This window comes from Centroberyx gerrardi, chromosome 8 (genome assembly GCF_048128805.1).
Source record: "Centroberyx gerrardi isolate f3 chromosome 8, fCenGer3.hap1.cur.20231027, whole genome shotgun sequence".
Lineage (NCBI taxonomy): Eukaryota > Metazoa > Chordata > Actinopteri > Beryciformes > Berycidae > Centroberyx > Centroberyx gerrardi.
In genome coordinates, this window is record NC_136004.1 from 31,417,397 (window position 1) to 31,430,501 (window position 13,105).

Consider the following 13,105-nt stretch of genomic DNA (forward strand, 5'->3'; position numbering starts at 1 on the left):
ACAAGTTTACATAAAAATAAATACAGTACAAATACAAGAGTGATTATAAAAAGGCCTTTGGATCATGCATCTTAATGTCAAGTCTCAAGTCTAAATGTAGAACAGCAAGTCAAGTCAGAACAAATCAAGAGTCCAGTATCAATTTAATATCTTAAAGAAAACTAAATATCTAGGACTTTTCAATGCAATATGGTTTTAATAGGATAAAAACTTGGTAAGAGCATCATGAGTTTGATTTCTATAATCAGTTTCAACTTCAATAAATTCAATCATTCCATACAAATTCAGAAAACAGAATTTAAATTCAGTCGTCCGCTGGAACAAATCTCATCACTTTCAATCTAAGTCATTTACACAAACACAAGATCTCAAGTCAAGACTTTAGAAACCTTTTCAAGTCATCAAAGTACAAGTCAGAGTCAAGTCCCAAGTCACCAGAACCCAAGTCAAGTCAAGTCTCAAGTCTTCTCTTCATGCAGCAAGTCAAGTCTCAAGCAATTGAAGCTGTAGTCAGTACTCAGTCGTCGTCTATAAATAACATTACTGCCTGAGCTCTAAGTGTTTAGGTGGCTTAACTGGTCTCACTGGGTGATTTCCCCCCCCCCACACACACACACATACATGTGTTACACCTGATCCTGGAAAGAGTTAAGCTTCACTGTAGTACAAGAACAGTTTAAACTCTTATGTCAGCAACTTAAACTTTTACTTTCACTGCATTTGTTTTGATTTACTCCCTTGGCTTTTCTGTTCAGCTGTTGCCAGTTTCAGTTTCTTGGGTGGAAGCAACTCATTACATTTACTCACATTACTGTAATTGAGCTGCTTTTTTGTGTACTTTTTTGAGTATTTTTCAAGGTCAGTAATTTTACTTTTACTTGAGTACGTTTTTACTGAAGTGTTGTACTTTTGTGTTTCCATCAGCAACAGAAACTGGAGAGAAATTGGCAAACTGTGGAGAATTTCATAGTGAAATATCAGTCAGCAAAGTGATCTGACTTTACTTTGTTTCTGCACTTTACTTTTTTGTCATTTCTAATGTTCCCAGTTAAAAGAATCTAGTTTGAACTCTGACCTCTCTCCTTTTAGAATCACATGGAAAAGATCACAGCTAACAACGTTCTCTGTTATAAAGAGGAACTCAGGAACTTTTACTCTGAGGACATTTGAAATCAAACACTTTTTACTTTTACTGAAGGAAATTTTTTACAACAGTACTTTTACCTCTACTCAAGTAAAACATCAGCATAGTAACAGTACTTCTACTTGAGTAGGACATTCTAGTACTCTTTCCACCACGGCCCTGACTTACATCAATTTACATCCTTGACCTCCATCCTCAGGCTGAACTCAGATCTGCTGTCTGTTTCCACCAGTAGACAAACAGAAACAGAATATGGCAATGTATTTTTCCCCATACCAGCCTGCCTGCTGCCATAGTGAGAAAATAGCAACAGACAACCATCATTTCCCAAAGGCATGACGTAAGGCCGTGGGAGGAGCAAGAAAAAAAAACTCCAGAGTTTAGCGCTGCCTTCAGGGTCTCCTCGTAAACTTGTACTTCCAGGTTCGGGAAGATGTAAACAGCACCTGTCACGCATTTGAGAGGTTTTGTTTGGAAATAAGAACAACATGGACCCTGAAACAAAAATACTTACTTTGCTGGCTTTTTCATTTTAGTGCAAATGGATGGGTGCCACACACTCTCTACTGAATGTGTTTATTCATTTAGAGAATATTAAACACATGACGTTTCAGCCAAGGAGACTCTGTTGTCTGATGAATGTCTCCTTGGCTGAAACATAATGCTTTTGCTATTTTCTAGATAAATAAACATTACTTGTAATGGAGACAGTGTGGCGTGCGTCCATACTGCACTAGACAGTGTTTGTGGTTGCCCCTCTGCTCCTTGTTTGTCCTTGTTGTTTTAGATGTTTTAGATCTTATTTTAGATTTAAATGAAGTGTATGTACAGGTATAGGATGTATAGGTGTAATTAGTGTAGAAAAAAACTAGATATAGACATTTAAGAAACAGAATTTGACTGTTATTTCACTCCCTAGAAGTCAGAAAAATGTATCAGGATGACTCAGGTTTCACTCTCATCACCCCACCTGCAGTACAGACAGTTATTCAGTTCAATACTGAATTTACAACAACAGAAATCCTCCCATGTTGAGGTTATTGAGACAGAATCGTATCCAATGGGGGTCTGTCCAGTTAAAATGTTTGAGGATAGCTGGTCTGTTCAGCTTATTGCAGTTATGCTTCGCGTTGTGTTTAGGGACCCAGCTTCTACATTATATTTCTAGATATTGTTGCTGGATATGGGCAACAAAAAAGAGATGTAGTGTAGCGGAGGGTAAAGCCACCAAGACTTACTTTACCTTATTTTTTGGCTGACATTTAGATCTTATTTTAGATTTAAATGAAGTGACACAGAGCTGCTTTGAGCCACAGAGGCAGAATGAAAAGGAGAAAATGTGCATCGGACATGTAGTCGAATTCTGAATTCTAGGTGTTCACTAAAATGCATGACAGTGAAATGTTGAACAAAGAGTGAAAATAGAAACATACAGCAAAGGCAATTATTTACACATAATGTCAAACAGTAATTTATAACAGTAAAATACATCAGTTGTTAGCACGGCTTCCATGCGCTCCGCCTGTAAACACCACATCACTTTGTTGATCACTTATGACTTATTGATCACTTAGGATCACTGATGTAATGGGAAATAAAAAAGTGTGTAAACTATGACCTCCACTCAGTAATCACCATAAGGCAAAACAACAACCAGTATGAACAAAATACAACTGTTCAGAAAGGCACTTTTTGCGCTTTTTTTCCCTCCTCAAAAGACCAGATCAGTTTGATGCTACTTACTATGATGAATACACTGATTTTATGTAATTTAAATTCATGTCGGTCTAATACAGGTGGGTCAACTATTCCGCAAACAAAAAGCTTGGTAAACCGAGGTTAGATGTTTCGTTTACCCTCCACTACAACGTCCGATTCCGATATTTCCGACAGCACTTGAATGCAGCACAGTCCCGGAGGCGGAGCGTAAAAAAAAAAGCCCCCAGTCTGAGTCATGATTCTCCAGCAGAGAGAGGAGGGATGACACACCAGAGCCGCTACAGTAACCCACTCAACCTGTAACTGTGCGTTTAGTTTAGTCTCCAGAAACAACCGAACAAAATGTCTGTCCGGCGCTGTGACTGAACACCCGGACCCGGCACCCATGGTCTATTTCCCGGGGATGCAATCCGAGGCGCACAGCCTCAAGCCGGGACCGCTGGATGAGATGTTCGACGCTTCGTGGAGGGTGCGGAACATTTGGGACGGGGTGAGGCTGGAGCTGGCGGAGGACCACAGCCCGGTGGTCCTGCACAGCTTCACCCATCTGGACCCCGACCTGCCGCTGCTGGAGGTGAGGAGGAGGCCGGGGGACGGGCGGGCGGCCGATCCGATAAAGGGTGAAGGGGAGGCGGGTGATGCGAGGCGACGGTTATCCGTCCGCTGATGGGTTGTGTTGTGATTACCGAGCCGCGCGTTGTAAACAGGAGAGGTGCGGCAGGGGCGTACAGGCTGGATCCGGGGGTCCTTGAAGGGGCTGGTTTCCAAGGGGCCCCCGCTAAAATGATGAATTTCAGATTTATAATAAGAATCACTTTTATTGGCTAAGAAAGGTTCCACATACAAGGGATTTAACTTGGTGGTTTGTTCCTATAAAATGACACAAAAATACAGTAAGTAATTACCTAAAAAAGTAGTACCAACTGAGTGCTGATTTCAACATCTCTCTGCTTTATCTCTCATATCCCAGGATCCTTTTGGTCATGTATTGCCCACCTTTAGACCAAGCGGTTAATACATTATTATATACTTAAGCATTGCATAATCAGCTGTAAATATCCAAAATATGCACCAGAGAAGTCTATGTAATAGGTCTCTTTGTATGGCAGTAAATCACTAATATGTATAGGTGTAAGTAGTATGTAAAAAAAACTAGATATACACATTTAAGAAACAGAATTTGACTGTTATTTCACTCCCTAGAAGTGAGGAAAAATGTATCAGGATGACTCAGGTTTCACTCTCATCACCCCACCTGCAGTACAGATGCTTATTCAGTTCAATATTGAATTTACAACAACAGAAATCCTCCCATATTGAGGTTATTGAGACAAAACCTTACCCATATCAGTCTGTGACAGGAACATGTCTGAGAATAGCTGGTCTGTTCAGTTTATTACAGTTATGTTTCACGTTGTGTTTAGGGACCCAGAGTTTTAAATAGCTTCTGCATTATATTTATAGATATTGTTGCTAGATATGGTCAACAAATAAGAGATGTAGTGGAGGGTAAACCCACCTAGCTGGCTGGCATAGATCTTTATCATGTAAATTAATAGTATACATCATAGTAAATAGTATCAAACTGATGTAAGGTATATGAAGGTGGGGTCTTTTATGGGAAAGAAAGTATAAACCGATGCATTTTTGATAGTATAGTGGATTTTTGTTCATATTGGTGCCTGTTTGCCTTGTCGTCATCACCCACTTGAGGTCATTTTATGCCAATTTTTATACCCAACTTCTTATTTACTGCTACATCAACTCTAAAAGATCCTTTTTATCCGTCTGTAAGGACCCAGTCATGGTTTGAGTGAAGGATTCTCCACACAACACGCTCCTTACATCTCGCACATTCGACCGGCTAGTGCAACAAGGATGAGTAATCATATGTAATGGTCTTATAGAAAGCCTGGGATCAGATGAGGACGGAAGCGTAACTGATACCACACGGAGACAGCTGGGCCGGGCCGGGCCGGGTCGCCTCCGGCAGGAACACCGAGCTTCTTTCTGTCGTTTTTTTGTCGATGTTCTTAATGTAATCAAACCCGTGCGTATGGATATCACAAGCAGATTATTAAAGCCTGTATGTTTTCTGAGCTTGAAGGGCAGCGCTGGTCTCTTCTCTCCACCCTACACCTCCCTCTCTCTCTCCTCCGTCTCTCTGCTCTAATCTAATCCTCTCCTCTAACACAATTACCTAATGCTTAATCCCTCTCCTTCAGAGGCGAGGGGTTTCCTCCACAATCGCTGCCTTTCTTTCCCTGCTGCCGTAAAGGCTGAGGTGAACGTTACATGATGCTTTGGTTGTGTTACAGTATGCCGAGTCACCAGGCCTTGCAATGTTGCTGATGGAGGGGGGGGGGGGGGGGGGGGGTCATTTGTTGATCCCTCTGGCTCCCACAGCAACACTTAGCCTATATATCATATAGCCGAGAGGATCGTATGGCTTTGAAACGGGAGTTTGCCAAGAGATCGAGTAACTGCTGTGTTATATCACCGCTATAAAAATGATGCTGTGTGGCACAGATCCGTGCCGTCCTTTCTTTCTTTTTTTTCTTTCTTTCTTTCTTTCTTTCTTTGGATGAAAGATAACGTCACCCAGGATGTGAAATTGATACCCAACAAGTACCAAATGGCAGTAAAATTTGTCTTACGTGGATAAATCAATTAGGGTCACTGCCACACTGGGCACTAACTTTCTGAGACGGCAACATTTGAACGCCTCTGTTACATACAGTCTTTGGTGTTTGTCTGTTGTCAAACTTTGTCCCTGCTGGCCACCGTACGCTCTCTCTGGTTGTAGCCAATCAGATATAAGCAAAACAATGGCTCTATATCAAACAGGCTCCTGATTGGCTGCCTGTTACGCTGCTCTACACAAAGCAGTAGAACTAAACTTCTGTTTGTCCGCTGTGGACGGCTCTGGACGGTTAACTAGCTAAATAGCACAAATTAGCATAGAATTTTAATCATATTTCTACAAAAAAGTACCGCAGTTATTTTGGCTGATAATTTTTTTTATTTTATTTTTTAGAAGCTAGGTCAAACTCAATGCGAAAAACTGGCATTTATTTTTTATTTCGTCTTTGCACTTCCAACAGATCACCTGTCAATCAAACAGTGTGGGCGGAGCTTGGGTTTTCTGTTGCTGCAGTTTGAGTTTCTCTTTTCTTTCTCTGTTCAGCCATGGTGGCTATCGCTGCTCATGCTAACTACCCAGTTCTTCTTCTTCTGTTGATTCCAAACAGTATTGAGACGGGCATAAAAGCTGCAGCCAAACAACATACAACAATGCAGCCTACAAAAGTCACTATAAGCGCCCTCTGAAGGCGACGGTCCAGTAACAGACCAGCAGGATCAGCCAAGTCTCTAGATCTTTGCTGAACAAAGCCCAGCCTGCTGCTTGTTGAGCTCACCTCAAGAGGCTTCATAAGCAGTTTAAACTCACCAAGAGAGAGAGCAGCTCATTCACTTTCAAATCATTTTGTAATGCGCTCCGAGCAGAATACATAAAGAACGTGTCCCGCTGAACCGACGGGACAGCCAGAGCAGTGAGGAGCGCTGAGGACCGGAGCTGCAACAGAGCTGCTGTTGTCTCCGTGGCTCCGTTCACACCACAGGCTGCCAGGCTCCAGTCTGAACTGCTGCTCATATCTGATTGGTTTTGGATGACTGTTCATATCTATTCTGGGATGTAACCCATATTCCATTACCAATATGAAGTGACAGTGATGTGGAAAAGACACGCGTGTGCAGAGCAACAATACCAAAAAACGTCCCATCTGTTAATGACAATATATCAAAATTCAATTTATTGCAATACGTATCGTGGGTCAGAAAAATGAGTCGCGATATCAGCTCCATGTTATTCTGCTGTCAGGAACATGAATGATGATATCAGCTCCATGTTATTCTGCTGTCAGGAACATGAATGGTGATATCAGCTCCATGTTATTCTGCTGTCAGGAACATGAATGGTGATATCAGCTCCATGTTATTCTGCTGTCAGGAACATGAATGGTGATATCAGCTCCATGTTATTCTGCTGTCAGGAACATGAATGGTGATATCAGCTCCATGTTATTCTGCTGTAGTAATCACTAATGAGACTCTTGACCATCACAGTTTCACAAGCTCTCCATCCAGATTATATTATTGTCACTTTGTAATGACATTTTTAAATTGTTGTTTACATTCTAGCAGCCAATGGCATCGCTAGAAAGATTTGTGTCTCAGAAATAAACAGAATTCTGCACAGTCAGACTATGTTGTCATATTTTACTTATTAAATCATATTGAATCATGAACCCCATATCACGTATCGTATCATATCATGAGATAAGCAGATCGTCTCATCACTAGTAGCTACACTTCTCCTGCTTGTTCCCAACACATTTTATGGTATTTGCCTTTGAGTTTTGATTGAATTGAGCCGTCAAGTTGCTATTTGACTTTCTTTCCATAGCTGTGTCTTGTTGTCCTCCATGTTAACGCTGCTCAGCCAAGCTGGCAATATTCTCACTAGTTCTACTCCCACTATCCTACTATTTCGGGTGAATTATGTAAGGTTTTCTTACTGTCACGGCAATGCTGACAACTTGAACTGAACGTTCAAATACAAGTCGCATGTAAGTCTCATGCCTCTGGATCTGATTTTGCAGCACATATCCATGTGGTCCAGAGGGGAATTGAAAAAATGTGACTCCATGCAGCTTTGTGTTGTTCACACTGATTAGAAAACCTCAGATCTGAGTCATGTGTGAAGTCAGAACTGGGCCGCTCTGCGCTGCAGTGTGAACGCCGCCGGTGTGCGTGGAGGTGAGCGGTGATGTGCTCTTACTTAAGAAGGGCATTGTGTTGTGGATCTTTATCCTGAGCAGCGCAGGCGGAAGCTTGGCCGAGCCGCGCGGTGAGAAACTGGAGCTGGACCGGCCGACTCGGCACAGAGAGGCTTTTGTTGCCGCAGCTCATTCGAATGGAGACGAGAGTCGGGTAGCCAAGGAGAGAGAGGGGGAGAGAGAGAGAGAGAGAGAGAGGGAGAGACAGATAGAGAGAGAGAGGGCTGCCGGAGTTCACCGAGACAGAATGAGAGAAACAGACAGCGGTTGGAATGCGAAGGCCCGACGCCTGGAAAAATACTTAATTCAGAGAGTTCCCTTAAATCACCGATTGTTGCCCCGCTTAGTCCACACTCACTCTCTGTGCGTCTGCTCTGATTAACCCTACAAACAGTATTAGTCTTAGACAAGGCAACTCTACAGCACATATTAAATCAAGTCCAGTTTATTTATAGAGCGCTTTTGACAAACAAGATTGTCTCTCTGCAGCTGAAAGTGTCCAAAGTCTGATTATTTCCCCTCTCATGTGACTCAGATCTGATGTCTAATCAGCGTGAACGATCGCAATTTTACAATTCCCCTCTGAACCACATGGATATGAGCTATAAAATCAGATCTTGAGGCGTGAGACCTTATCCGACCTGTATTTGAACGCTCCAATCGGAGTTTGTCAGCATCGCCATCACAATAACTAAATCTTATGTCATTGACCGGAGACGTCATCGTTTTGGCAGCGTTGGCTTGGAGGACAACAAGACACACTGGAAAGTAAGCCAAAGCCTCAGTTCAGTCAAAACTGGAACATAGATAATGTAACCAAAATCTGTTGGAAAGATACGCAGGTGTGACGTCTTTTGTTATTGTTACTCTGTGCACGTGTCCTCCCAACATCACTGTCAGTGCGTAATAGTATCAGATATGGATTAAATCCTAGAATAAATGTGAATAGTCATCCGGAAAAATCAGATAGGAGCAGCAAATTTGTTTTATAGAAAACAAGGGAAACAAAAACAGATAAAAACAAAGATCATAAAAACAAGAGACAGAGCATGCTAGAAATCGTTTCTAGGACTTGTGTGTGTGTGTGTGTGGTATAGATGTGTGTGTGTGTTTGAGTGCCAATGCTGGCCCACATACATGTGTGGGAGTGGATTTGATTTTGTACCAGGGCAGCAGGAGGAGAAATAATCTATCATACATGTTTATACCTTCTGTTAAACGATACTTCTGAATTTTACATGTTGTCGTGTTCTTATAGAAGCTATTTTGGTACGAGACAGGGAACTAACCCCACTGTGCCAGCATGATGCCCCAGTCCGGTCATATTTCACTCTTTAATGCCATTACGCTCGACGCTAATTCACGGTAGAAGGCAGGACACCAGACTACAGTGGCTGGAAAGTCCCAAAATTCAGCTACTTTCATGATTTCACCCGCCAATTAGATTTTTTAGAGTAGAATAGGAACGTCAAACTGGGGGCTGATCGCCTTAAAAATGTCTCTGGAAACTTGGAAAGTCCCATAATTCACCAGCCACATCCCAAATGTGCCAGTGTTTGGCTGGTGGCTGGTGATAAATTCCCATCCTGCCCGGGTCTGGAGTCAAAATAAGAAAGTGGGCCGGTGTTTGTTGGATCTCTGGTTTTGCACCGAGACGCCAGCTTGACCTTGATCATGAAGTTGCGGTCTGTTGTGTTAAATAGCAAAATATTTAATACCCAGTGTGGGATTTTTGTGAGTGTTTTGGTTACACTTACTGATTCTTTAAAGTGGTAATCCTTGAGTTTCTTGGGTTTTATGTTTTTATTCAGTCTCCATCTTTGTCCCTCAGCCTGACTGTGGTGTTTCTGCACTGCTCTTCCCACAGATCACCTGTCAATCAAACAGTGTGGGCGGAGCTTGGATTTTCTGTTGATGCAGTTTGAGTTTCTCTTTTCTTTGTCTGTTCAGTCATGGTGGCTATCACTGCTCATGCTAACTACCCAGTTCTTCTTCTTCTGTTTATTCCAAACAAACCGGAAACGCATCACTTCCTGTGCGGCAGCTAACCAACCATCATTTGGATCCCGCTCTATTCTAAAAACCCAGTTTTCTGGTATAAGACTGAAACCATTGGGTGAACTTTTTAATTGGGATTTATCTTCCTCTGTAGCCAGTGAACAAAAAAAGTCAGCAGAAAAGTTTCCTGCCCTGACTCCAACCTCAGACTGGGTCATGGATCTTAAAATTCAACTACGAAAACAAGGCCATGGCCAAATTCTTGTTTTATTAAAAAGAGAGTGGGGCAGACGTCTTCCTTCGTATTTTTCTTTACTGAGACCGACAGAAGGATGACAGGGAGACGGAGCAGGAGAGACGCAGCAGAGAAGAAGTTTCTGGAGGATTTGATCTGAGGCCAGCAGGATTATGTGGCTCTTAACTGCTACTGGGCACAGCTGAGAGTTTCCAAGTTTTGGGATTAAATGTGATTTTGTCCAAATACTTATTGTAAACGGTGAAAAGGAAAACTGATCAAATATATGTCAACGCCTCAAACTAGTGTCTAACATTACATGAGTCATTATTTGATAGTTGTCAAGATCAAATGTAGTTTTAAAGTAACTGATTAGTTTCAGGCAGGCGCTCCTACAGACTCAAATGAAAAATAAGAGGTTTATTTTTACAATGATACTCCATACATGGATATTAGTGATTGATAATGGCTGACAAAGCCAGTTTAGCTGCAGGCGTGTTTCATCTGTCAGAAAGCTCTGTGACCCAGATTCAGGCAGAGCAAGAACAAGACGGCTTTTATCCACGGGTGAAATCAAGGTTTAGTTTTGGTTTACATGCACATATCAATGATAGAAAACTGAATAAACACAGAAGAAATACAAACTATGTGTGGTTAGACAAAGAAACCTCAAGGGGCTGATAAAAATGTCTCAAAAAAAGAGGAAAAACAACAAAATACATAAATAACTAGAAGGCAATCTGAACGCTTCAACTTGCTGTTAAAAATAAAAGCAGAACCTTTCAGCTCTAAAACACAAACATATGCAAGAGGCTACGTTACATAATAACAGGAGTGACTCAGGAAAAATAGACTCAAAGATGACTTGAGACTCGAGGCTAAGTGATGTCCCTTAAATTTTAAGTGAAATTGATTTCTTGACCCTGCAGACAGACCCTCAGGATTCGATATGAAGTCACTATCTGTCAGTGTAATTGTTCTGGCTAAAAAACAATAATGGTCTAATGGCAGAAATCCCAGATCTGAATCACCGGCTAAATCTAATCAGTTGTTCCTTGGGCCAAGGCCGAGCTGTCCACCAAATGTCATGGAAATCTGTCTAGAAGTTTTTGAGATATTCTGCTAACAGACAGACACACAAGGTAACTAACTAACTAACTAACTAACTAACGAACAGGGACAGAAACCTCAAGTCAGGGAAATCATCCCAAATCATTTAAAATGGTCCAGATGCAGAGGGAGAGAGAGGGAGGATGAGAAGAAGGAGGAGAGAAAGTTTGTTCTGCAGAATCCAAACTAGACATTTAAAAAGCCCTATTAACCTTATTGACACGGCGGCCATTTTGAACACTTAGCATGGGAAACTACCTGGAACACCGATTCCAGCTCTGCTCTTTTCTACTCTACTTCTACGTTCACAGATTCTCCACTGAAAAACATATTCGAAACAACATCTCAAGTATCCAGAGGGTGATTGGTTCACATTTTACTATATTTGGCTCACTATCACTAGCTACCAGAGTCTAGTCTAGGTAGCTAGTAGCTTACTAACTAGTAAGCTAGTTAACTGACTTCCATGCAAAATTCAAGCAGTTGTTGTGGTCGTTCCCGAGATTCCTAGCTAATTTGATAACTGTTTGGTCTATCTGAACTCTTTGCTTATGTGTTAAAGTAATGCTAGTTTTATATATTTATGCCAATCTTCTGGGTAGTTTCTCACCCTGAGAGTTCAAAATGGCTGCTTGAATGGCCGTTTGAATAATCAATAATCAGTAGCAAAGTCACTTCCGGTTCAGTGCCTTGCTCAAGGACAGTTCAACAGGACAAATAAGCTGTTGCTGGGGTCGGACTGTATAACTTCAGTGGTTAGATGGTCTTTCTACCTGCTCAGGCCTCCCTTACTTAGACCAGTGGTTCTCAACCTGGGGGTCCAGGCCCCCCAGGGGGTCGCAAGATAATTTTAGGGGGTCATGAGATGATTTACATGTAAGGAAAAAATCATATTTCTGCTGTACAAAGTTCTTATCATGTCTGTTTTTTCTGATTTTTCTCAAATTTTTGCCTTTTTTTCTTGTGAAATACTGACTATTTTCCATCCTCCTCTGATAATGAACCAAATGAATCGACCTGGAAAGGGAAAATCATGCATCAATGCTTTGTGACGGGTGTCATGAGCAGACATCGCTTCGTTTTAAGGAGTCCTGAGCCAAAAACTGTTGAGAAACCCCTGATTTAGACCATGTGAAAGTCATCTGAACTTTCGGTTACAGATACCCCCCCCCCCCTCCCCTTTCCCTTCCCCTTCTCGCTCCAAGTCCAGATGATCTCACCGACTTTCAGCGCTCAATTGTTAGCGGGGGGAAGTGGCTGGCTTGTGCTGCGGGGTTGTAATGGACGCACGCTATTGTCAGCTTTGTTTAGCTGTTGACTGTTTTGGGCCGGTTTCTCTCTCCGGTGGGAGTTTCCCAACGCTAGAATTAGAACATCGCTCTGAGGGGCTTTCTAAGGGTTTTTTTTTTTTTCCTCAACAGCTGGAGGGTAGCGATCACAACAGGTGTGTTTTCTGTGGGTGAACATCATAATCTGGCACACACCTACGAACACGCTCCCAAAACACTGTATGGCCTTGGGGGGGGGAGTTTGGCTGGGACTCGCGGTTTACTTTAGTCCATGTGTGTTTGTTTTAGTCTGTTCCTGTGCCAAGGTGGCTGTTTATACAGACCACACACTGTCCAGAGTCCCATGGGAGATTTCTTATGCAAGATATAGATACTTATTTATTTCTACGTGAAGAAAAATTGCAAATACTATAATTCAGTTTCTGTACGGTTGAGTGTCATCCGTCTCCTCAGCCTGTTGTTGTTGAGGGTGAGGTTGGAAATTTGTGAGTTTTCATTTTGCATCTCATTTTTCACTTTTCCTAAACATTTTGGCACTGAAAAATTAATTATGTAAAACAATCTTATGCCCACATGTATCACAATTCATATCACAATCTAAATATTCTGCAAAAAATACCACAGTATGATTCTTTTTTGCCCACCATGCAGCTGTACTTGTTTCTTTACTATCTGTTGACAATTATTCAGAATAATTCGACAAAGATTAACTTGCTTGGTATTGTTAGGATACCAAAATTTGGACTTTGGTGCGAATACCAGCCGAGGT

General features: G+C 41.8%; 1 protein-coding gene across 1 annotated transcript in view; it reads left to right on the forward strand.

Annotated features, from left to right (window-relative positions):
- The first annotated feature begins 3,166 nt into the window (after positions 1-3,166).
- The window catches only part of LOC139920010 (ral guanine nucleotide dissociation stimulator-like), a 38,541-nt gene continuing 28,602 nt past the window's right edge, over positions 3,167-13,105 (forward strand). Inside the window, exon 1 of the mRNA XM_071909905.2 lies at positions 3,167-3,437. Within this exon, the coding sequence (XP_071766006.1) occupies positions 3,249-3,437 (189 nt within the window). The 5' untranslated portion in view covers positions 3,167-3,248. The remainder of the gene's footprint in view (positions 3,438-13,105) is intronic.